The sequence below is a fragment of the Dipodomys spectabilis genome, unplaced genomic scaffold (assembly GCF_019054845.1).
Source record: "Dipodomys spectabilis isolate Male_0828 unplaced genomic scaffold, ASM1905484v1 ptg000233l, whole genome shotgun sequence".
Lineage (NCBI taxonomy): Eukaryota > Metazoa > Chordata > Mammalia > Rodentia > Heteromyidae > Dipodomys > Dipodomys spectabilis.
Genome location: NW_024870910.1, coordinates 7,062,691 through 7,088,434, shown reverse-complemented (window position 1 = coordinate 7,088,434; position 25,744 = coordinate 7,062,691). Strand labels below are relative to the sequence as shown.

General features: G+C 51.8%; 1 protein-coding gene across 1 annotated transcript in view; it reads right to left on the bottom strand.

The window, feature by feature from the left end:
* Abhd2 (abhydrolase domain containing 2, acylglycerol lipase) overlaps positions 1-25,744 on the bottom strand; it is a 52,655-nt gene that overhangs the window by 9,086 nt on the left and 17,825 nt on the right. Inside the window, exons 3-7 of the mRNA XM_042698494.1 lie at positions 23,021-23,220; positions 9,836-10,011; positions 8,253-8,420; positions 2,175-2,358; positions 383-475 (exon numbers count right to left, since the gene is read on the bottom strand). Coding sequence (XP_042554428.1) covers positions 383-475; positions 2,175-2,358; positions 8,253-8,420; positions 9,836-10,011; positions 23,021-23,214 — 815 coding nt within the window. The 5' untranslated portion in view covers positions 23,215-23,220. The remainder of the gene's footprint in view (positions 1-382; positions 476-2,174; positions 2,359-8,252; positions 8,421-9,835; positions 10,012-23,020; positions 23,221-25,744) is intronic.

Here is a 25,744-nt window from a genome sequence, read left to right as displayed (position 1 = left end):
GCTGTCCCTCAGCTCTTCAGCTCAAGGCTAGCGCTCTACCACTTGAGCCACAGCGCCACTTCCGGCTTTTTTCTTTTTGCTTATGTCGTGCTGAGGAATCGAACTCAGGGCCTCATGCATGCAAGGCAAGCGCTCTACCACTGAGCCACCTTCCCAGCCGTATCTTTATTTTATTTATTTATTTATTTATAGTTCTTTTGAAGCAGGGTCTCGATAGTCCAGGCTGGTCTGGAACTGGCTCTGTAGGCGAGGCTAGCATCAGAATTGAGATCCTCCTGCCTTAGTCTCCTGAGTGCTGGGATTACAGGCATCCCCTCCGGGGGAATGGTGTTCTGGGTTTCAGGGACTCTTGGTGAGCTGGAGGGGCGGGGGAGTGTGGTACCTGTGTGACAGGATGATCTTCTTCATGTTGTCGGCCATGAGGAAGTTGTAGAAGCGCCGGCACTGGTCCCACTGCATGAAGGTCTCCTGGGCCCTGGAAGAGCACAATGGGAGTGAGGGGTGGCGTGGCGGGGGGCACGGGGCGCCGGCTAGGAGGGGCTCTGGTGGCCCATATCGCTAGCTGTTTTGCCCGGGCTGGCCTCAACCCTTGATCCTCCCCATCTCCACCTCTATTTCATCTGTGGATCACATGCTTTTATTTTAGTTAGGTAACTGTTTCTGCAATGGGGACTTTTTGAGGACTTCTGGGTGAATTGATTTTAGCTGCATCCAGTCCGCTCCCCTTCTCTAAGCCTTGTGCGGGCAGGGCAGTCTTCTGCCCTTTGGGACTGGGTCCTAGGATTGAAGATGAAGGAACTCATCTTCCTCCCCCCCCCCCCCCCCCCCCCGCCCTGAAGTATCTTTACCAGCTAGCTCCACCTGAGCACACAGACTCCAGGGCTGGTTGGCAGCTGCTTCAGTGGCATCTGGGAGACACCATGTAATTTGGGGGGCATGGGCAGCACCCCTTCAGCATTCGGCACATAGTACAAAGGTGAGCTGGCCTAGCAACGGCTAGACTTTGTGAACAAGAGCAAGTAGGTACTCTCTGAGCCCTTGATTAACTCCAGCTAAGCGGGAGAGGAGGTCTGAGATGCCATAGGGAGGGGCCATGGAGCAGGAAGGTCTCACACAACTGGTGGCGGGTTGTAACAAGCAGGACTCCCAGGTGGATCCTGCCAAAGAACCGCTCCTCTTCACCTCGGAGAAGAGGACGCACCCAGAGCCCAAGGCGCTCACTGGCCTCAAGTCAAGGGCAGGAGGGAAAAGCTACACTGGCCTAAAGGAAGGAAGCGTCCTTTGTTCACTCAGCCTGTCTGGTGGAGGGGACCCGTGGAGGTCCCTCCATGGCTGCAGGGACCTGAGCTTAACTGCACTGTACAACGTGCCCCAGCCAACAGCAGATGGCGCTATTGCGACAGTATGGCATGGAAAAGAGAAGCCACTTTGTTGGCGGGGTAGTAGGTATGTGCCACTGTGTTCAGCCCCTGGTCAAGATGGAGTCTTGCTATTTTTTCGTGTTGGCTTCATGCTGAAGTAGTATGTGCCTTTAGAAGTGCTACAGACTGCCTTTCCAATTGGAAATAATAACTGGTTGCACCCATTTGTAGCATGAGAGACATTTTCAAGAAGGAAAAACACGAGTGCATTTGAAGAGTCTGGATGGACATGAGCCTGGGGACTGCAGGGACCCTGAGGGGAGGCAGGAACCTGGGTCCCCTGCTGGGAGGGGGGTGTCCTGCTCTGCTGGCCGGAGATGAGGGGGAAGCCTTCCCTATGGCTCAGGCCCTCTGTGAAGAGGGCTGGGATGACTGAGATGAATCCTCGGAGCTGACGGCTTCACAAGACCCCTTCCTGACGCCATCTGAGACTCCACTGGGGATGGAGGAAGGGCCCGGCTGTTACTTCCTGTGTTCTCCCATCAGCCCCTGGTGCTTCCCACTAGGCTGGTCCAACCACAGATCCGATCCTACCACACAGCCACGTGCCCAGGCTTAATGGTCTGAGAGGACAGCGCCAGTCAATGATCTGGACACAACCCAGGTGAGTCTAGGACTCAGAAACTTCTGCCTGACCTGTCATGCTGTTCCCCTGCACCCCCCCTCCAGCCCCAGGTCTCGGGGTATCTCAGAAGGCACATGCTCAGTGAAGAGCGGGCAGGGGGAGGTGGGTGTGGGTGGCGAGAGACTCACCTCAGCGCGCTGTACCCCTGGCATACGCTGACGCAGCACAGAACCTTCTCTTGGTTCGCCTGGGTCTCCCCCAAGTATTTGCACACGATGTTCCCCCCCAGGCTGAAGCCCACGACGACGAGCTGGGTGAGAGGATACGTCTTCCTGATGTAGTTCACCATGGCGCCGAACTCCCACGTGCAGCCTGCGGGCAGAGGTGAGGCGCCCAGTCACACCGGGGGATGGCAAGCTGGAGTGGGGCCACACGCTGATCTCTGCCTATTTGGAGAGGTTTCCAGATGCCCCAGACCCTAGGGAGCCAGGGGCGGGCAGTACCCCTGAGAGGAAGTACCGTGTATGGAGCAGATTGAACATGGGTCGACACTCGGGGGCATCTGACCCCACACTCTGGGTTTGCACAAGCGTCCGTGTTCACATGCACATGTATAACAGCAAGGGCAAACCCTTTGGCACTGGCTCCTTGGACTACAAACTGGGAAGCCACGCCCATGTGCAGAATGACTCCAGTATCCAGAGAGCTCTGGAGGGGACGTCAGCCGTGGGGTCTTCTTGTCAGTGCTTGGGGAGGGCAGGAGAGAAGAGCTCCAAGCCAGAGGGATGGCCGGGATGCTCAGAAGGACAGGTAAAAATGATCTTGGGGCCGTGGGGCTGGGGGGCCGAGGGAGACAGGCTCATTCAGAAATACCCGGGGGGCGGGGCTCTGAGTGGCATGGTTGCTGGGGCCCGGCTCCCCAGAAGAGGTGATCTCAGCTGGGTCTGCTGGGATGCTGGTGGGGCCACGCCAGCTCCGCCTCTACAGCTCTGCTCTGAGGAGAGAGCAGTGGCCATCCTCAGGTGCAGGGATTCAGCACACCCCACGGGGGCGTGGCTAGAACTTCCGGGGTGTTGGCAAGAGGCCAGCCCAGGAGAGGATGAGTCTACCATGGAAATGGGAGCTGCTGACCTGGCATCAGCACAGAGGGGTAGTGACGCTGTGAACAGCCCCTTTGCTAACCAGCAAATCGCAGACACTATCTTTAGGACCTGGGGCAGTGCCGCCATTTTCCTCCTGCAGCCTAGGCCCGGCTAGCAGCACCACTGGCCACATGGTCCCATGTGCACAGGGCTTTAGGAATGGGCATCCCTGAGCCCCACCCAAGAAGCTGATGGCCCAGGGACCTGTGTTATTTCTTCCGAGTGACTGATGTCATTGTACAGAAGTCAAATAACACAATAGGTCTCTCATACTCTTCCTTTTGCTGCCAGGGATGTCAAGTGCGTTGGTTCATCCCTTGCTGTAGCCCTCTGCAGCATGCCTGATGACTGACACACAGAGGCTGCCTGCGTCTGCCTTTGTAATGACACAACATAGACACATGGGAAAATGCACGGTGACTTTGAACATGTTTCTACCAAGTTCTTGTCTCCTGTCTAGATCGCAGGCCGCCTGCTTCTCCCTCCTGGGAAAGTTTACAGCCTTCGATAAAGACTTGATTCTAGTGGATTCTGGTGACAAGCCAATGGACTAGAGGAAGCCTTTGCCTTGAACTCTGGAATGTGGAAAGCCAGATTTTCATCCCCGTTAGGTGAGACTGTCATGCACTATACACTGACTGTGGACTTGTTTGAATGTTGGTTTTTTTTGGGGGGAGGGGGCTTCTTTTAAATTACACATTCCATAAAGAGGTTCTAGGTTCCCTTGTCTCTGCATCGGTGAGGCCAGATGCCGGGGGACGCTTGGGTGGTGTGACCCGAATGGTGGGTTGAAGGAAAGGAGGGGTACAGCATGCCAGACCTCTGTTCAGCTCTCACACACACACACCCCAGGAACAGAGCACCTGATCTGGACTCATGCTTGACCTGGCTTACATCACAAGTTCACACAAGTGACAGTTCTGCTCAGCTTTCTGTTTAATTGCTACGTCTCACTCTCTTCTCTGATTCCTTTGCCATCCATCTGTCTGAGGCTAATTATTTGAGACTTCCAGCAGGTGTTGGGTGCCAGTGGGGCAGTGGCAAACTTGAACTTACTGCTGGGTACTGGCGGCTGACGCCTGTAATCCTAGCTACTCAGGAGGCTGAGATCTGAGGATCAATGTTCAAAGCCAGCCGGGTCAGGAAAAGTCCCTGAGACTCTTATCTCCAATAAACCACTCAGAAAACTGAAAGTAACATTGTGGCTCAAGTGGTAGAGTGCTAGCCTTGAGCTGAAGAGCTGAGGGACAGCGCCTAGGCCCAGAGTTCAAGCCCCACGACTGACAAACAACCACCACAACAAAAAACCCTTGAACTTACTATACCTCAAGGAACAATTACTGCTAATGGCTCCTGGGAGGGAGTAGGGAGGCTCCGCTTATGAAACTAAACATGTCTCATTTGGCAAAAAGGTCCTGCCTGATGCTGGACAAGCTGTTGGGTATTCTGCAAAGAGCTGTCATTCCTGAGCTGGGTGGGGGGGTACATGCCTATAATCCCAGCACTCAGGAGGCTGAGGTGGGAGGATTATGAATTCAAGGCCAGCTTGGCCTATGTAGTGAGACTCTGTCTTAAAAAAAAACCAACAATACCAGGGCTGAAGCTTGTCTCAAGTGGTAGAACACTTGCTTAGCGAGTGAAAGGCCCTGAGTTCAAACTCCAGTTCCACCACTGGGTGGGAGGTGGGGGAAAGCTGTCACCTGTCCCAGGCCAGGGAGGGGCAAAGACCACAGTGTGTCTAGGATCAGCCTTCTGGAGGGTTCAGAGCCTGCCTGGGATCTCCACCTGATATTAGCTGCAACCTCTCTCAGTGTCTGAGAGCTAGACAGTAGTCTGGTCTTAATACCGGAAGTCGTTAATGAGGATCTATGTGTTTAATCCTTCTGGGATTAGCACTGGTAACAAGATTAGACATCTAATCTTGCTGTCGTGGTTGGAAGACAAGGAGGCACGGGAGAGTCTAGCCTGGCTTCTAGACGGCATGACAGGACTGTTTGGGAAGGTGACCTGCTGAGAACAGGAAACATTCTTGGCTTTTTCTTCAAGCCCCCAAAGAAAGACGAGGCAAAGGCTTTCTGAATGCTACTATTTAAAAAGCCCTTTCTCTAAATGCCACTAACGTGACTAAGCAGCTAAGACACAGGGAAGCCAGAGCCGCGCTGTGCCGCGCGCGCGTGGAGCCTGAGTCATCTGTGCTCCCCGTGCCAGGCATGGGCGGGGCCCTGGGAGGTGCCCACGACGTCATGTGGGTGAGACGGAAACTTGAGTCGGGTGTCTGCGTGACCAGGGCGGGTGGAACCACCCACTGGCCGACCTGTCCCTCTGACACGCTCACGGGCGGGTGGGTGGCTGGGACCTTGGCAGCCCACGTTCTCCCGGGGATCATTTCCTGAAGCCCAGGGGAGCTACGCTAAGGCGGATCTCGCAGGATGAAAATGTCAGGAGGAATCAAGGGGCAGCCCCTCTTGACCCTGCACATTAGCTTGTTTAGCTCTGACACAAAATGAGGCCTAGCTTTGTCTCCCCCATTAACTAAAGGCCTAAATGTGCCCTGGTGAGGCGGCAGCATTCACACTGGGACCTGGTCGAGGAGGCGCAGAGGCCATGGCTGCCTCTCCTCCATCCTGCTCTGGGCCCGTGGTTGTGCACTCCTCCCCCGCTCAATCAGAGGGTGACTGGGGGGGGGGGCTCCTGAAGGCGGGGGCTTGAACGCACACCTGTATTTTTCACTCCAGAGACTGCCAATCAGGACAGCTTGGCTTGAAACCTGGGTTGAGCTGTCCTTGGCTTTGTGATATTCTATTCTGCCTTGCTGGGCCTCATCCGAGAGTCAGGAGAGCTAACTCCACACAGCATGGATATTCAGGGTGGTGCCGGGCGGGCACGGCAGGTGGCATGTCAGCGACCACTATCAATACAAACAGTCATGCCTACCACCACCAAAGCAGAGGGAAGTCTTTTAAAACGCTCAGGTGCCCCCGTCTCTGTATAGCCCAATGGACAGAATTCTAAATAGGAAGCAAACAGAGGAGAACTTGAGCTGGGGTAAGAGTCATGCCATTTAAATGCTACCTACCAGTCACAGGCACAAGGCAAGGGAATTACCCCCCTTGGCCTGGGAGGTGGGGACACTAATTAACACCCACCTCCGAGGCAGTGAGCAAAACACAACACGGCAGTCTGGCGGCCCTCACTAGTGAGGCCGATGGAAAGTCCCATGATTCCACCAACGCACAAGGACTTGTTTAGGAAATTCCGGCCAAGACAGAGCTGTGGTCAAACATGTCTAATCATATCAGCAAAGCTGGCCAGGGGCACAGGATCTGTGGCCTGGAACAGAGTTCCAGCATGACAAGTGGGAAAAGATCTTTCCTAGCTGTCTCAGAGAGAGGGAGCTAGGGGCCCCACCCAGAACAAGAAGAACATAGGGTTCCACTCCAACACTCACTTCCGGTTTCTTCTGGGCAAGGCCACTGTTTCCAAAAGCTGAAGGCTGTTTGCATGGACTGAAAGCCTAGCCTCTGCCCAAAGGGGCAGCCGCTGTTTGCACAGGGAGTTCTCACTAACCGTCAGGCACAACTGCTTGACAAACATTTGCTTGTGAAGTGTCACGGTATGTCCACAAACCCACTTCCCGCCTATCACCTAGGGCCTCAGCCTGTCCGCACACTGCAGTCCTGACAGAGAAGGAGAGGGCCCGTTCTATGGGCACAGGGAGCTACAGGAGGAAGCAGGAGGCCCCCTGCTCTCATGGAGTGGATTTCTGGGATGGACAGGCAGCCAGTAAACAGGCACCCAAGTAAAAGCCAGCTGTGACTTCACATCAGATGCCTTGGAGGAGGACCCTGAGAAGCATAGCGTAGAAGGACTGGGCGGGGCTACGAAGGGCTCTTTGAAAGGATGAGACCCAAATGGCAGCGAGAAGCCCACTGAAGGCCACAGAGGGCATTTCCAAGCAGAACTGGGCATGTCTGAGATGAGAGGCACTTGGGACTTTCCAGGCCAGTGGCTGGCGCTCGGGTCTTCTCAGGGCGGGACAGTACCCTGCGCCTCACCAACGGTAGCAGGACTGGAAGGACTGCAGGAGGACAGTCTGACAACAAGTGCAAACACACCTGAAAAACGGCAACTCTGTAATTCTACTGGACGCTTACTCCAAAGAACTTTGTTAAAGAAAAATTCTAGGTACATGTATTTGTAGCATCGTTCTTAAAATGTAGAAAAATGTTAAATAGCCCTACACACCCTACAAACAGGACCAGTTAGATCAACCACAAGAACAATAATAGCAATGTGGCTTTTTTTTTTTTTTTTTGGTCGGTTGTGGGGCTTGAACTCTGGGCTTGGGCGCTGTCCCTGCGCTCTTCAGCTCACAGCGCCACTTCTGGTTTTCTGGTGGTTTATTGGAGACAAGAGTCTCAAGGAATTTCCTGCCCGGGTTGGCTTTGAACCGCAATCCTCAGATCTTAGCCTCCTGAGTAGCTAGGATGACAGGCGTGAGCCACTGGCATCTGGCCAATGTGGCTGTTAAATGATAAAATACAGTGACCCTGCAGCTTCATGCTGCTGACGATAAGGTGACTTACACAAGTCACCTTAGATGTACCCACCGTGACTGACGTGTACATGTAGATGAAGACAGGACGGAAGGCATGATGTTCAGTTTCCCACTACAACACATCCTGTCACAAACATCCCAAATGTTTATGCCTAATGCCTAATTTCACATTTATTATTCGTGGGTGTGGGGAGGACTCACAGGAACCAGGATGGAGGAGTCCTGAGCATTAGCTCACATAGGACTTCCGAAAGCCTCTGCCAGACCATGAGAGCCAGCTCCTGACTTCGAGGAACGTGGAGGTGCACTTGGTTCTACGCTGACATGCATATGCCTCACTGTACTCTCCCTGCCAGTCACAGACGATGGGTGTCAGATGCAGAGGGGTGAAGGGCAAGGCTCAGCTGCCGGCCCCTCATCCCCCCAGACCTGCTCTGGCGCTTACCCGCAGGAGGCCTTGAGAAGCCCTTCCCCTCTGTCTCCAGAACCTCGCCAAGAGTTCTACACTTAAGACCACAGGGCATGGCAGGGGTGGCAGGGTACCTCTGAGGGGCCCCTCTGCTTACCGTAGGTGAACATGCGTGGCGAGGTCAGCTCGATGTTGGGGAGGGCACCCAGGTGGTTGAGCACTGCACACCGATAGCCGTTTTTCTGGGCATAGTCCACGAAGGTGCGGATGTACTGCTTCTCGCTGTGATTGGCGATTCCAGGGCAGATGACCATGGTGACGTCATCTGCAGGGGGGAGACAGAGGTCCTGAGGGGTCCATGGACTAGGTCAGCTAAGATATTAACATGGCGAGCTGGGCGGTGGGATGAAGGGGGGACTCATTTTCTTTTTACGCATTCTGTATTATCCCTATTTTCTAAAATGTCCTTTGGTAGTCATCATAAGTGGAAGAAAAAGGTGGTTTTCTTAGAACATTTGTTGGGTGTGGATACTGTCTCCTCTGAAACTATCTGCATCAACCTTTTCTTTTTTTGGTACAGGGGTGATGGAAAGACGTCACTACAGGAAGAAGTATTTTTTCCCCACTAGGAGGAGCATACTGGCCACACAAAACCTGCTTTCATGGGAAAAGAAGTCAAAGCATGAGAAAGAAGAGGAAAAACAAAACATTTAACTGAGTATGCTAGAGAAATAAATATTTGAAAAACCAGCTACTAGATTTATCAATACAGTGTGAACAGCTATTTATTCATTCCTTTGTGACTGGTTCCTGCGAGCCCCTAGTTCTAGGCGACCTCCCCGGAGCTGAGACCCGATGAGGAGGAGAGACAGCACATGAGGGTGTGGGGCAGGGTGAGCTAAGAGGCCTTAGCAGCTACTTAGTCGTTCCTTACTTCAAGTGACTGAGAATCCATTTGCTGAATTTTATGCAAATGATAACCACATTCCTAAAACAAACTAGCTGCCTTTGAATAGGCAAAAGACATTCTCTTCTCCTAGGAATTATATTCAACAGCATGAGCATCTAACCCCACTTCCTTAATGTCCTTGTTACGAAGCATTTTATGATGTGTGTGGATTACACGGAGCAATGCCGAATCCTAGCAAGAATGGAATTGCCCCTGGAAACTGAGTTGTTTCTCCGCAACAGGTGTCCCTGGCCCATGTGTGGTGAACATGGCCTTAATGTGTGTCTCTGTCCAAGGAAGCGTCCACACAGGGCAGCCAGGCCTTTGTGTGCTCCACTCAGCTACTTCTCCAAGCTCCAGGTTCCCAGCAGTGATGCGGGCTCTCTCACGGGACTGTGAAGGAGTCTAAGGCAACAGCACATGTGAAACACCTAGAACCGTCCAGAATGGTCCAGCCTCCGTTCCTCACACTTACGGACCTGGGCTCCATGCTCAACCTGTTCCCTTTAAACTAGGGCTCTGGATTTCCCAAGTGCATTGTAAAACCATTCTCCACAGCTTCCTGGAGATCTCTGTGTGGGGTTCTCTCCATGAACCAGCAGGCCTACGCTGGAGCTAATCCTTGCAGACTTGGATCTAATCTCGGCAGACTTCCGGATGTCATGACACATCCCTGACGTCACCTGATGATGTCCTGGATACCACACGATGGGGGGTGGCATTTCCGCCATACTTCCCCCAACTCCTGCTCTTTGACTGACAGCCTAGTGCCACTCCCTGAACCAACTCACCTCCAATACAGTGCTCAGCCAAGGGCTCAAAGAGGTCGAATGTAGACGTGGCTCCATCAGACATGGTGATGAACTTCCGGTGTCCATACGGGTGTGGTGACCTCACCCTTCCCATCTTCCCATACAAGGCTGTCTGGATGTGTCCACTCTTCCCCCAGATCAATGGTGGGATGTATCTGAGAAGGAAGGGGAGAAAAGGTCAGTCTCCTCACGCTCCTGAAACACTCTGTACATTGGAATTAACATGAATGTGATGTACTGTCTGTCTTACATCCAGGCCACGCTTTCTCCCCTTTTGCACCATATATATCACGTCCTTCAGGAGGGGAGCTGACACGCTCATCCAGACAGGATTTCAAAGTTTGGGTGGCAAATAACTCAACCCAGGTGATCTCCATGATGAAACAGCAAGCAATATATTTTGAACACATTTGAACTTGACAGAGCTGGCCTCATTAACATCAAACGAGCAAATGTATATAAAATAGCTACCGAGCATCTACATGCAGTAAATTCTCACTTCTTTCTCGTTCGTTAATGAGAGGCCACAGCTGCAGTGTTTACCCCATTAGCCCAAACTGCTGCGCTCAGCTACACCCAGAAGGGCTGCAGACTCTGCCAAATGCCTTCCAGTATCTTGGGGTGGAGGGTAGGGGAGTGCCACTGTATGCCCTAGAGAATGTGCTAGAAGGGCAGAGCAGCATACTGATGGTTAATGGAGGATGAAGCCTAGACAGCCCCCTGCCCTTTTTCCACTGGCCTGTGATATCATCACATGACCCCTCACCCCCAAGCGCTGGAAGAAAATGCTCAGATCACAACCTGGTCAGTGATGGGGAAAGTCACAAGGAGGAAGCGGCGATGGTTCACAGCCACAGTACAAGACCACCCACGCACACTGACTGCATGCGTTCCTCTCCCATGGCTTTTGGTCAAGCTTGATGGCTGGCCAGGACATGTCCTACATACACAGCCACGGCACCAAGCGCTTCTCCCTGCACTGTCACAGTAGTGTTTGTTAGCAATTTACCTTAGCCTACTTGCCAGGGAGGCCTGGCATTTCCCTCTGGTCTGGATCATCCAGGAGCTCTTTCGTTCCTTCTTTTTGTCTGCATGCACTTGACTAAATCTACCCAAACCTAAGAGGAGGGATGCTGCCACAATAAGCCAGTGCCCAGACAAGCTTCCTGGGAGGGGGGAGGATGAGAGCAAGGACTAGTTTTAAGACGGAGAGGCCAGTGCCAGCGAGCGCACCACAACAGGTGCAACTGTCAGCACCGAAGCACGGCCACGGCCTTCGGAAAGCAGACGCAGGTGTTTATAAGAGCTGCCTGGATGATGACAGTAAGGATGTCGACGGAAGCCAGGCACGGGCCACACACTTGGGAGCCCAGCCATTGTGAAGGTGGAGACCGGAGGATGCAGAGTTTGAGGCCAGCTTTGGTGCTTGAGACCTTGTCTTAACAAAACAAAAAAGTGATGTATGCCGATAAAACATAGCTCAAAAAAACCAACAGAGATACACGTACATACATAATTGTGAAAATGGGATGTACCACAGTAACGTGAATTTGGCTATTAGGTGACTTGTATCTGGCTACATCCAACCCCCTTCTCACAGCGAGAAGGAATAAACCCCTCAGAGGTGTGTGTAATGTCACCATAGAAGATTAAGATCAGATCCACCCTGTCCTAGGAGATGAGCTCACCGCCCTTCCTCAGCAAGCAGTCCATCTGTTCCCTGTGTGAGCACGTGTGCATGTATGTGTGAGCATGTGTGCATGTGCACCCCCATGTTAAGAAACAGCTGCCTCAGGATCACTGGGACTTTCTCTTTCCAATGTACGGTCAATTGTGCACAGCAGACATCTCTCAATCTTTAATTTATGACATCACCACCTACTGATAAAACACTGTTTTTAATTAACTTCACAATAACACCACAGCAGGATTGATAAAACTGAGCTTTAGGAATGCGTTTACTCAAGTGGGGTATATTGGATGTTTTCCTGTTTATATAATTTACCCACAGGCCACAAGAAATGCCATAGCTTTCTTTACGTTTTGCGGCATCTGGTTTGACACACTGACTTGCATATGAACATATTTGAAAGGCCATTCTGAGTACGGGAAGCCTCTGGGCATGCCTTGCTGATTCTCTGAGAACAGGAACGATGCTCTCTGCTTACCAGTCCACACGCCTTGCTGTCCGATGTGTTTAATAAAGGTTTGTTACTAAGAAATAAGCTGGACCACCACAAAACATAGAGGCCAGCCTGTCCTTCTCTGCTGGGGCCTATTTATAACCAACATCTGGCTTTCTGAACACAGCTGCCCAGCGGGAAAGACAGCAAGGGAAAACCCGCACCCCTTCCACCCACGACCCCAGACACACAAGAATGCACACACGGCTCTGGGCAGATGACACAAACATGCACGCACACTGCCTCTGGGCAGATGGATTAGGGACAAGATGCCTGCCAGAACCTAGAAACAGAGGTGAAAAGCCAACTAATGATTCTCTTTGCTCTAAACCAGTGGGTAACAACTTCTTCCTTGTGGGACCTGGTCCTTGGTTGCAAATCAAGCTACTTTACAACTAGTGGAACAGCCAGCCTCTAGTGCAATGCAAGACTTGGCATGTGGTAGGTGTCTAAAATACGTTATCTGAGATTGAGTCCTCATGGCCCAGCCTTTCAGGGCACCAGATGGCCATCAGTAGCCACTCCCTGGCGTTTTTTATTTCTCTTGGATAGGACGCTTTGGTTAGAGCAAAAAAATCTAGTAAAGGGGCTAGACAGACACTGGGATGCTAGGTGTTCACAGATGGATGACAGGCTGGGGCAGAAAGAGCTGCAGGGTCCAGGAGAAGCAAGGAATATGCTCTTCACCCAGTCAGGAGTCCCCACCCCACAACACGGGGGTCAACTCCTAGGAGGAGCCATGCCTGAGATGTAAGAAAAACAGACCTAGACTGCCTGGTGTCACACTGCCGGGATTAGGAGCCAGGTCTCTGACTCAGTCCAGAGCTTTCCTTACTAGGACACATTCAAGGAGCTCTAGTTCTCCCACATGGAAGTCAAGTGAACAAACATCACTTTTGATTTTGGTGGTCCTGGGGTTTGAACTTAGGGCCTACCATTTGAACTATGGTTCTAGCTCTTTCTTTCTTTCTTTTTTTGTTGGTGGTGGGGCTTGAACTCTGGGCCTGGGCGCTGTCCCTCAGCTCTTCAGCTCAAGGCGAGTGCTCTACCACTTGAGCCACAGCACCACTTCCCTTTTTCTGGTGGTTTATTGGAGAGAAGAGTCTCATGGACTTTGCTGCCTGGGCTGGCTTTGAATCGTGATCCTCAGATCTCAGCCTCCTGAGTAGCTAGGATTACAGGTACGAGCCACCAGCACCCGGCTTTTAGTTTTTATTTATAGCATAGAGTCTTATTTTTGCCCAGGCTATCCTGGGCTAAGATCCTCCTATTTATGCTTCCAGTGTAGATGGGGATGACAGCCATGCTGTTGAGCCTAGCTAGCTATTGGATAAGATAGGGTCTTGTTAACGTTTTGCTCTGGCTGTCCTGGAACTGTGATCCTTCTGATCTCTACCTCCCTTGAACCTAGGATTACAGGGGTGATCTAAAGATTAAAAAAAAATCTTTGTATAATTTTTCTTCTGTCTGACCAGTTGTCAGAATGTTCTGTTAAATCACGTTTGTCCAGACTATTGACTGGATTTATTGGAACATCTCTGTGATGCTCAAGGAGAGGTTCAACAGAGAGCCACTTCTCGGTTTTATAAGCTTTTCACAAGTGTCACTGTCTTCTCATCCTTTTGGAAGGTAATAATTTGAATATTCACCTGCAGGTATTTTTTAAAGAAGGCCAGAATGTTAATAAAAGCATCTCTGGTCTCCCCCAAAGATAATGAGACCCCAGAGATTAAGAGGAAGGAGAGAATACAGGTTCTTCCAGAGAGGTGGCAGGTGTCTGGTTTGGGGAAGCGTTTCATCCTGCTTTAACCAGTGCCTGACTCACCAAGCTGAGCTCGATGCTGGGTGCTGAGAGCAACACTTGGTCAGAAAATGAGCTGGCCTTCTCCTGTGTCCAGGAGGCTAGGGAGGAGCAGAGCCTTTTGCCTCTTGGAGAACATCTTGCACCTACTTTTCCTGGGCCCTGACCTGCCTGAGCTCCCCTGAACAGGCCTGAAACCCAGGACCATAGCTGCTCCTGCCACATCCCTGAACCAGGGGCTAGCAGCCCCTGCACGGCACACCCATCTTACCAGCCCTGCAGGGCAGAGGCAAGGCTGAGGTAGGGAAGAACTTCATCAAGAGCTTCAGGAGCAAACAAGTTGGGCCTTGGAGCTCATGGGCAGCTTCCCAAATGGCCATTAATAAGTCCAGGCGGAGCGCGCTGCGAACACAGCCTTCCCCAGACTGCAGGCAGACTCTCCACGCTGCCTGTCTCACGTGTGCACTGCTGTCGCTCAGTGTTCTATTCTTGATCTGCAGGATTCTGCACAGGAAAATTCCAGCACAGCGGCAGAGCATTCTGCGCCTGCCTGAAATGACCAAGAGCAGCCTGCGGAAACGAGACAGAAGTCTTGTCCTTGAACTTCCTTTTGAAGTCCAGGATGGAGGGGGAGCGGGGGCAGCTGGACAGAGCCTTCCAGTCTCTGCCTTCTTGCTTCCTGTGCATGCTATTAGACAGGGACTTCAAAGAGAGCGATAATACCACTTAAAATGAAACTGCTTTTTTTTTTTCTTCTAAGGAAAACAACTCAGGCTTTTAAAGCTAAAAGAAAACAAGAAAAAAAATTATTTGAAGATTTGCTTTTGGAGCCGGGTGCCAGTGGCTCATGCCTACAATCCTATAGGATTATAGCCTCCTATACTCAGGAGGCAGAGATCTGAAGATTGCAGTTCAAAACCAGCCCAGGCAGGAAAGACTGTGAGACTCCTATCTCCAGTAAACCACTAGAAACCCGGTAGCTCGAGTGGTAGAGCACTTGCCTTGAGCTGAAGAGCTGAGGGATAGCACCCAGGCCCAGAGTTCAAGCCCCATGACCGTCAAACAAAACAAAACAAAACAAAACAAGACACAAACCACTCTGTACAAAATCATACCTGTAATCCTAGCTACTCCTGAGGCTGATATCCAAGAATCAAGGTAAAAGCCAGTGTGGGCATCTCCAGTGAACCACCAGAAAACCAGAAGCGGTGCTGTGGATCAATGTGGTAGAATGCTAGCCTTGGAAAAAGCTCAGGGGCAGCACCCAGGCTCTGAGTTCAAGCACCACAAAACAAAAACAAAAAAAGCAAATCTGCTTCCCGGTCCTAGTCCAGGTGTGAGGATTGGCCTGGGGTCTGCATGGAGGGGTGTGGCCAGTCCTCTGCGGTGTGGACGCTCACCTGCTCTGGACACTGAGTGGTTTACTGACAAATGTCATCTGCTGCAGGACCAGTGTGTAAACAGCTCACTTATCAAGGAGGAGCACCCCAGCCTTAGGAGGAGGCTGCACTGTGGCTTCTGGAGCAAGGCTGCCACCAAACTCCCAAATGCACTGTTCCCCCCAGCTTCCCCTCTTTGATGGCAAATCCATGGATTCAAAAACCTGACCATGCTGGCCCAACAGGACACTGTTGACCCAAAGCACACAGAACATCTCTGTCCTGTCCCCATGTTCCCCTGACCTCGCCTGTCTGCAGGAATCATGCACAGGTGCCAGGGGATGGCCTTGTCCAACCCAGGGCTCTCTAGGGCCAATTCCCCAGCCCAAGGCCACCTCACTTTATGCCAGGAAGCACAGGGGAGAAAAGATAAGGACTCGAAAATCCCCTAAGGCCGGCCTCAATTTCTAGTGGGAAACTGGAGGAGCTACATGGAAGCTACTGGATTCTCTACCTAGCAGGTTCTTTTTTTTTTTTTTTGGCCAGGGCCTTGAACTCAGGGCCTCGCATTATCCCTGAGCTTCTTTTGCTCAAGGCTAGAACTCTACCATTTGAGCCACAGCACCACTTCTGGCTTTTTTTTTTTTTTTTTTGCTTCTGTTTATGTGGTACTGGGGAATTGAACCCAGGGCTTCATACATGTGAGGCACAGTCCCAGACCCTCTGGCAGGTTCTTTAGAGAACACTTTAATTAAGAAATGCCAAGCCAGGTGCCGGTGGCTCATGCCTGTAATCCTAGCTACTCAGGAGGCTGAGATCTGAGGGTCGTGGTTCAAAGCCAGCCCAGGCAGGAAAGACTGTGAGACTCCTATCTCCAATAAACCACTAGAAAACTGGTAGCTCGAGTGGTAGAGCACTCGCCTTGAGCTGAAGAGCTGAGGGACAGCGCCCAGGCCCAGAGTTCAAGCCCCATGACTGCCCAAAAAAAAAAAAAAAAGAGATGCCTACATGAAGTCAATGCTGACACTCAATATCATCACCTTGTCTTCCTGCAATGTGCAGAAAATAACTTCTAACGTGACAAGCAATGAGGTTAGAGGGAAAGAAACCCAGATGTTCTTAAAATGTTTCATAAAAATGATGCTGCTTTTGTCAGTAATTATATAGATCATTATTAATAAGCCACGCTCCAAACCTATTTGTCTTCCCAGAGTCTGTGCAGTCATGAAACAGGGGATTAAGATGGAAACTTGAGGAAGCTCTTGGGGCTTGAGTGACTTGAAGAAATGAACTTGGACTGGAAAGCCTGGCATTACAAACCGTCGATACTCCCTAACTTACCTATGAACTCAATGCAGTAAAAATGAGCGGATTTTTATATTTGAACTTAAACAAGCACTCAAAAATTGGTACCGACAAGTGCACTTAGCTGTCACAGCCAAGGAAATCATGAAAGAAGAAGAGGGCATGAGGCACCCTGCACTGCCCACGGCCTGAACATTGACCCTCACCGCACAACCTGCTAGTAGTCTGTGTTCAGGATCACCAGTGTAAACGCTGGAACCATGCCTATGTTCGTCCAGGAGGTTTAGATGGGAAATTGGTGGCATCTGAGTAAATGGGGTGAAGGAGGCAAAATAAAATAAAAGGCCATCTAGAAAGAAGAGAATGAAGCTGTATGTCACATCAAGATAAGCTCTAGCAGGATCAAACAATGCAAAAGAAAAATGACATCTTGCACATGGCTGGAAAAAAATATATAAATTAAAAATTCTGTATTAATGATCTTTCTGAGGAAAACCCTAAGCCTGGAAATGAGAGAGACATTTGACTTTGCACACATGAAAACCAAACAAACAAAAACACCTTCCACCTCAACATGGCAAATACAACCACGGGCAAAGTGAAAAGACAAACGACAAACCAGGAACAAATATTTGTAATTCATATCGCCAAGAACTCATTTCCCTGGTATACACAGAGCTCTTGCAAATGACTACAAAGCAGGCTAGTGACCGTGAGCTCAATGGCTGGAGGGCACCAACGGACACTTGCTGAAAAGGAAAGAAAAATGGCTCTCAGAGGTATATTTAAAAAATGCACAGCCTCTTTCATCAAAAAAAAAATACAAATTAACATCGCAGTGAGTAAACATCCTCACCTACCAGCTGGGCAGACACAGGCAGGCGGGAGACCCCTCCTCCCCGCGTGGCAGGTTTGGAGACACAGGAGCAATTGTACAGTGCTGGCGGGAGAGGCTGGAGGGCCACGGCCAGCAAAATTTTCCATCCCTCCCTCCAATCTGGTGCATCTCACGCCAACATGGGTGCCTCATGACGTAAGCACATCATGACTGGAAGGGCATGGGGGGGCAGGATTAGAAGGAAGGCAAGCTGCCTGGAGGAGGCAGGGTGGGCACGTGGCTCATCCAGGGGGCGTCTCTAAGAGCTGTTGTGAAGAAGATGGCAGGCTAAAGCTAAGGGCCTCCCGGCAGCAAGGGCAACAAGGTCAGAGACCTGACTGGCTAGAGAAACTACTGGGACGTAGTTGAGCAGAGGTGCAGAGGGAAGGCGGCGATGCAGTGGGCTCAGCGGAGGCACACGGCTCAGGGAGCTGCAAAGAAGCGGCTGCTGGTGCTGGTCTGGTGACAGGAGGCCCCAGCTGGGTCACGGCCCTGGAGGCAGCAGCGCCCTCCTGAGACGTGGAAACAGACAAACATTTGCTCAAGTGGTCAACAACTCCACTCTTGAGAGAAGTCAGGCCAGCTGAGGCACCAGACTTCTCCGCAGTGAGAGAGTGCACAAAGTCATCCAGAGATTCTAGAAAGTTCTCTTTACCGCAAAAGGCAAACGCCAAGGTCAGTGGCTGTGAGTGAGCCTTGTACTTGCGTTGCTTCCTGTTGCTACACTTGTACCTGCGCAAGCGTGGCTCCCACGGTCAGTCCCTCCCCTCCCCCCCCCGCCCCCCCCCCCCCCCCCGTGACTTCTCTGTTCTGCCTGTGACACTATTCTTTGTCCACCACCCAGCAGCCCTGTCACTAAGCTCGGTGACTCAGCCCTTTCCTTTGGTGTCCCGGGCCACTGCAGTCCCCATTGCGCCCCTGGCTCCCCAGGGAGGCTCGGGAGACTGTCCCCTTGCCCCCTTTTCCTTCTGGGGACCTGAGACCTCCCACAGACCTGGGACTCTCAGCTACCACCAGACGCCGCTTGTCGCTAGATCATGCACAGTGAAGGGGCCAAGAAACAACTCTGGAACCAAAACAGTGGTTTGCTCACTAGCAAACAAAATCAAAGGGCACAGCGACCAAAGGGCAGCCTGCGTGGCAGGCCTACGTGCCAGGTTAACAGTACCAAGTCCACCTGTGGGAGTCAGAAGACAGAGCCAAGGTCGAGCCAACTGAATATCGTGAAACTGGGGGCAGAATGGGACGGGAGGAGGGCAAGGCAGTCACTTCCTGACCCTGGCGACTAGTTCAACAGCCCACAGGACAACAGGACAAGCGCCGAGGGATGGAGAGTGTCAGCTCGGAAGGCAAGGCCGGCCCTCCAGCTGCTCCACGTCCAGTTCAACAGTCCACGCCCTCGCCTTGGGTGCCTTCTCGTACTCTGTGGTGCCAGGCCTGTGTCCAGAGCTACCTGAGCTCAGGCCACACGCAGTCTCTTTACCCAGTTCACCAACAGGACCATCTCGCCCTCTCACAAACACCAGCACACGCTGGTTCTAGGGGAAGGGAACACAGAAACCTCTGACAATCCCTTTCTCCAGCCTCCAGAAGACAGCTGAGGGTACGGAGAGAAGTTATTGTGTATATTCCTGTCATTCAGAACGAGGTAGAGACAGAATATGGGTAAAACGTGTAATCCTGTAACCCTAGCTACTCAGGAGGCTGAGATCTGAGGATTGTGGTTCAAAGCCAGCCCGGACAGGAAAGTCCATGAGACTCTTATCTCCAATAAACCACCAGAAAAGCAGAAGTGGCCCTGTGGCTTAAGTGGTAGAGCGCTCGCATTGACTGAAGAGCTGAGGGACAGCGCTCAGGCCGAGTTCAAGTCCTATAACCGACAGACACACACACACACACACACACACACACACACACACACACACACACACACACGTGTAGCAATGGAGAAGGTCTTGAGGGGATAGAGAGGGGATTTCAATGGACAAAGTAGAAATGAGAGAAGCAGCATTGTGTTACGTGTGAGGAGGTGAGTGTGGTGCAGTGAACAGACTAGAAGAGCAGATATCAAATGCTGTTGACTGATTACAAAAATACATATGTATTCACAGAGAAGGATCTCCATTCATTCAAATATCAAGAAAGGAAAATTCTGTGTTGTTATGCTTCATCTCCAATTTTAAACAGGAGGTTTAAGGAATATCTCACTTGGGATTGACGTGGACTCACGGTTCAAACTTGTGACTAAGCACACCAATTTGGGCTCCAGCCATGAGGATTTTGTGCCACCTGTCCAGGAAAGCCCGGCCCGCTGTGGCAATGGCAGGAGGAACCCCAACCCCCTGCCTTGCTGCTTCTCCTGAACCCCTGTCTCCCTGGGAGCCCACAGCCGACTCTGGATCACCCGGACCATCTGGTAAGGCTTCCCAAGCGTTTTAAATGTCAGACTTCTCAAGTGACTTCTTAAAAGTCAAGAAGCCTGACTTGATGTCCTGCACCCATGCCAGCCCCAAGTCCTTATTGTAAAAGTTGGGAACTGACACAGGGTGGAGATTAGGATGGGTCCCCTGCTGTCACATGGCTGAACCATTTCTCTCTCCATGGGGGAGAAAGCACAAGACACTGTCTGAACAAAACCTAGAGCAAAAGCACGGGGAGATGTGGCGCAAGTGGTAGAGCACTTGCCAAACAGGCCTGAGCCCCAGAGTTCAAAAGCAACACCAAGAACCCAGGAAGGGTAGGGATGTAGCTCAGGAGCAGAGCACCTGCCTAACTTTCCCGAGTCCTTGGGATTGATCTCCAGCACCACCTGGTTGCAAGATAAAGACAGAAGCAAAGAACACAGAGATAACCACGGTAGCAGTGGTACCTTATCTTTGGTTGGGAAAATGGTAGTGATTTTTTTGTGCCTTGTCTTCTTTTTCTTTTTTAAATGAGTATGCATTACAATTTTTATTCAAAAACAAAAAGGAGAGACTTTGCTACTGTCTAGATTTTTCTTTCCAGGGTTCCTAGCGGAGCTTTGATCTGCTTGTTTCAGTAAAAGCAAACACTTCTTATGAACAAAAATATGCATCACTAGGTAAATATTGACCTGTTGCTAAGTGAGCAAGAAGCACTTTACCCACCAAAGTAAAGCTTCAGACATTTGTACACAAAAGATACATTTTCAGATGTGTCTTTGGGGCCAATTATCTAAAAAAAGAGGTTTAAAAACTGGCTTTAATGCTGAGAGAGAAAAACATCCTCCACTTCATAGCAAGCGCTGAGAGTTCACCTTCTGTCCACGTGCTTCCTCCCCCTAGAACCGGAGGAGCCTCTGTGCTGATGTGCCCAAGTCACAGTAAGAGGCTCCTGACAGCCATAGGTGCAGAGCAATCCCAGCCGTCCCAGCTGCCGGCAGGAAATCGGCTAACCGAGCCTTCTAGCCAAGGCCAGGGCTGGGGGGCTGCAGGCAGCTCTCCTCCTAGGAAAGGTCTTTGGAAGCTAAGAGATGCCCTATCACCTGTCAGAGTTAGATGTTTCCTGCTCTCAGCTTCAAATAAGCGAAGCCATTATGAAAATCTGACCCAGACAAAGAACATCAGGATGACAGTGGCTTCCCCCAAAGGGGTGGGGTTAGAGGTCATGTGGGAATCGGAGGTACTTGGACGGGGGGGGGGGGGGGGGGGCCGGGGGGCAGTCCTGCTAATGACCCTCCTTGTGGGCAGCCTTTTCCTGCTCAGTGTCTCACCTGCACTCTGACAAAGTGTCCCGGGCACTAGCCCATGAGTCAGGAGGGAGTCGGCTCTGATGTCACTCGTTTAGGCTTTTTCCTCCCTGACATTCCCAGTGTCCTCATCCTTAACATGACAGGAGAGATGATCCAACCTCCATGCCACTGGGAATAGCAGAGAGGACTAGGGGTCCGAGTGTCAGACTCAAATGCAGTCAACACAGGCAAAGAGGAACCGAGAGGACCTGTTACTGCACTGCAGAAGCACATACAGCAATGCTGTCATTCGACTCTGTCAGACGTGAGGGGCCAGAGCAGAGATGGGAAAAGGACCCTTCTGCCTTGCAGAAGGGTGGCACACACCTATAACCCTAGCTACTCAGGAGGCTGAAGCCTGAGGATCACCATTCAAAGCCAGCCCGGGCAGAAAAATCCATGAGACTCTGATTCAACCAAGTGGAAGTGGTACTGTGGCTCAAAGTAGTAGAGTGCTAGTCTTGAGCCTTAAAATAAAAAAGCTCAGACAGTTCCTAGGCCCTGAGTTTAAGTCCTACAATTGACAGAAGAAGAGGAGGAAGAGGAGGAAGAGGAGGAAGAGGAGGAGGAGGGGGGGGAGAGGAGGGGGAGGGGGAGGAGGGGGAGGAGGAGGAGGAGGAGGAGGGGGGAAGGAGGAGGAGGAGGAGGAGAGGAGGAGGAGGAAGAGGTGGAGGAGGGGGGAAGAGGAGGGGGAGGAGGAGGAGGGGGAGGAAGAGGAGGGGGGAGGAGGGGGAGGAGGAGGAGCAGGGGGAGGGGGAGGAGGAGGAGGAGGAGGAGGAGAGGAGGAGGGGGAAGAGGAGGAGGAGGAAGGGGAGGAGGAGGAAGAGGAGAAGGAGGAGGAGGAGAGGAGGAGGGGGAGGAGGAGGAGGAGGAGGGGGAGGAGGAGGAGGAGGAGGAGGGGGAGGAGGGGAAGGAGGAGGAGGAGGAGGGGGGAGGAGGAGGAGGGGGGAAGGAGGAGAAGGAGGAGGAGGAGAGGAGGAGGAGGAAGAGGTGGAGGAGGGGGGAAGAGGAGGGGGAGGAGGAGGAGGAGGGGGAGGAAGAGGAAGGGGGAGGAGGGGGAGGAGGAGGAGCAGGGGGAGGAGGAGGAGGAGGAGGAGGAGAGGAGGAGGGGGAAGAGGAGGAGGAGGAAGGGGAGGAGGAGGAAGAGGAGAAGGAGGAGGAGGAGAGGAGGAGGGGGAGGAGGAGGAGGAGGAGGGGGAGGAGGGGGGGAGAAGGAAGAGGAGGAGGAGGAAGAATCCTTCTGCCCTCTAATCGTCTATCCTGTTCCAGTCAGAGGGCTGCATGCTTGGAGTTCCGCTGCATGACTAACGTCCTAACGTGCCCAGGAGGCAGGGTCCACCCATGATGGGAGGGATAGGTCTGGGGAACTGGTCTTTTCATGCTCATTTCAAATCATTGCTAATTCCAGGGCTGGGAAGGTGGCTCAGTGGTAGAGCGCTTGCCTTGCATGCATGAGGCCCTGGGTTCGATTCCTCAGCACCACATAAGCAAAAAGAAAAAAACCGGAAGTGGCGCTGTGGCTCAAGTGGTAGAGCACTAGCCTTGAGCTGAAGAGCTGAAGGACAGCGCCCAGGCCTAGAGTTGAGGCCCCATGACCGGACCAAAAACAAAACAAAACAAATCATTGCTAATTCCTGTACCAACTTCAGCTCTGCCTTTAACCTAAGCCCTCTCCATCCTCCTCATCCAGGATGCAGCCAGGCCACGGGCCTGGGACCGGAAGATTGGTGCCAATGCCCACGCATAGGCCCAGAGAGATGCTCACATCCTACACCTGGGCCCGAGCTCCAAGACATGGTACCACAGTGGGCACAAGTTACCTGGCTGCTCTAGATCAGCACCTTGGATTATGATTAGCATGTACTCACTCTTTGGTAAGAAGAGGACAAGACTTGAGCAGAAACCTCGAGAGCCCTGAGTCCTGGAAGTAGAGGTCAGGTGGAGCGGTGGGGCTCTTCAGGTTCAAACAGCGGACGATCACATACAGCACGGCGGCCACAGCAGCCAGCTTCACCCCGTCAAACACGGCCGGGAGCTCGGGGGTCTCCAGCATAGCATTCATCTTGATCTGGGGAGCGGAGGCACACGTCTGGGGTCACAAATACAGCGAGGGAGGCGGGAGCGCATCACCTGCACGTCCTGCTGTGGCCGTGCCTGCCAAGTGTCCACAGGGGGCTTCAGGCAGACAGCGGCAGCGCCTGACAGCGCAGGCCCCCAGGCAACGCCCGGTCCCAGCCCCACAGCCCCACATGCTGACAGCCTGCGGAGGGCATTGCTGACTCTCTACTCTCACGGGCATTTTGGAGATAAGTAGATTTGAACTGGGATGCTGGTGGTTCACGCCTGTCGTCATAGCTCCGTGGGAAGCCAAGATCAGGAGGATGGAGGTTCCAAGCCAACCCAGGCAGAAAAGTCTGTGAAACTCCATCTCAACAGAAGAAGCTGGGCACAGTGATAGACGCCTGTCATCCCAGCTGGGGCAGGGCAGGGGAGGGGGGGGGGGTGAAGTGAAAAATAGTTAGGATTGCTGTCTATTCCCAGGCAGGAACAAAGAACCTAATTTCAATAATAACCAGTGAAAAGCAGGGCTGGAGTTGTGATTCAGCAGTAGAGTATCTGTGTAGCAAGCATGAGCCCTGAGTTCAAATTCTATTATAGCAAAAACAAAACCAAAGTCCTTTTGAGAATGGGAAAAATAAAGACAGGTCAGAAAGGGAGGGGCTGGGCTCTGATTTCCCCTAACTGGCTGCCCTGGTCTCTCTGTGAACGTCATCCACCTCTGGTGTGTGCTAAGTGTTGTGGACAGACGTGTGGACCGGGCTGCCGGAGTCCTGTGTGCCTGCTGGCCCCGGCTCTATTTTCAGAGCAGGCTGGATAAAACCACCCGGTTCAGCCTCAGCCATCTGCCCCTCAGAGGATCCCTGGCACCGGAGTCCTGCTGAGATTCAACCCAGGTTGAATCAGTCGTGGTACTTGAGGCTTTTGCGCCATGTGAAATGGAGCTTGCCAACTTTTGTTCTTATAGAAGACACCTGATGTAGTCATTAGTCCAAAAGGAGGCTAAAGGTAGCCACCAAACCAAAACTCAAAATTGCAATACAGAACATACTTATGCATATTTGATTTCTCCCAGGCTCTCCTAATTTTTCATCTTTGGAGGTAGATTTACTTTATATACAACATACACACATACACACACACGTACCACACACAGAGACCCCTTTCCAAACATCATGGAAACATCAACAGCAAATGCAGCAGCAACCAAAATCCAGCCATTTCCCTGCTGCCCACCAGCATGTCAGGACATCAGCTGCTGTCTTTAGAACTAGGGAAACCACACAGGAAGGAGAGGATGGTAACTCTCAGAGCCAGGTAGCCATGGCAACTGCCTCCCTGCAAAGGTTCCAATACCCTCTGCTAAAGGCAGGAATCATGAGGACTTCGGGAGCCTACAGTTGAGAGGGAATAGGCTGGGCAAAACAGTCTCCAAAAAGACAACTCCAGAGAACTTTCTCCACTGGCCTCCCCTTGTCAGAACAAGAACAGACTGTACAGCTTCCCTGAGTGAGTGCGCATGAGGCTGGACCTTGGAGTGCATTCTTGGGTGCATGAACCTCTGGCCTGCGAGGAGTAGTTTGCTTAAACTTGACTTTTGGTCTGGAGCTAGCTACTCTGTAATCCTAGCTACTCAAGAGGCTGAAATCTGAGGATCATGGTTCAAGGCTGGCCCGTGCAGGAAAGTCTGTGAAACATATCTTTAACTAACTACCAAAAAAGCCAAAGTGGAGCTGTGGCTCAAGTGGTTGAGTGTTAGCTTTGAGCACAAAAGCTCAGGGGCAGTGCCCAGGTCCTGAGTTCAAGCCTCAGGAATGGCAAAAGACAAAACAAACCCAAAGTTGACTTCTGGCAGCACATCACCTCATTCCTGCGGTCATGGCTCTAATGGCTTTCTGTAAACACTTAACACAAAGATTCCTAACTTTGGGGAGCCTGTGGGGTCTCTACAGGAATCCCCAAGGTCTAGGAGCACCTGAAATATGCCCCAATGTTTGTACATAGTGGGGGAGGATTCTCAAAAGCACCTGTATCCTGAACGAGAGTACAGGCCACAGTGCTAAGAGACGCTTCCTGGGCTCCACCTTCGGCCTTGTCCCTCCTCTCCCTCCTCTTGCTGAAGATTTGTGGAGCTAAACCAGTGACCAACACACACCCAAGATGAAGCAGCTTCCCAGCGTGCATTTTAAAGACCTTAAAATTAAAAAGCAAAAACAAAAACACAACCAGGCCAGGAGGGTGACGCATGCCTGTAATCCCAGGCCTGCATAGCAAGACCATGTCTTAAACCAAAACTAAACAGCTGGAAGCTGTCATCCTAGCTACTTAGGAGGCTGAGATCTGAGGATCATGGGTCAAAGCTAGCCTGAGTGAGAAAGTCTGTGAGACTCTTCCCTCCAATTAAGTACTAAGGAGCCAAAAGTGGAGGTATAGTTCAAGTGATAGAGCACCAAAAGCTAAGGGACAGCACCCAGACCCTGAGTTCAAGCCCGGTACCAGCACAAACAAAAAGAAACTGAACAAACTAAAGAGTT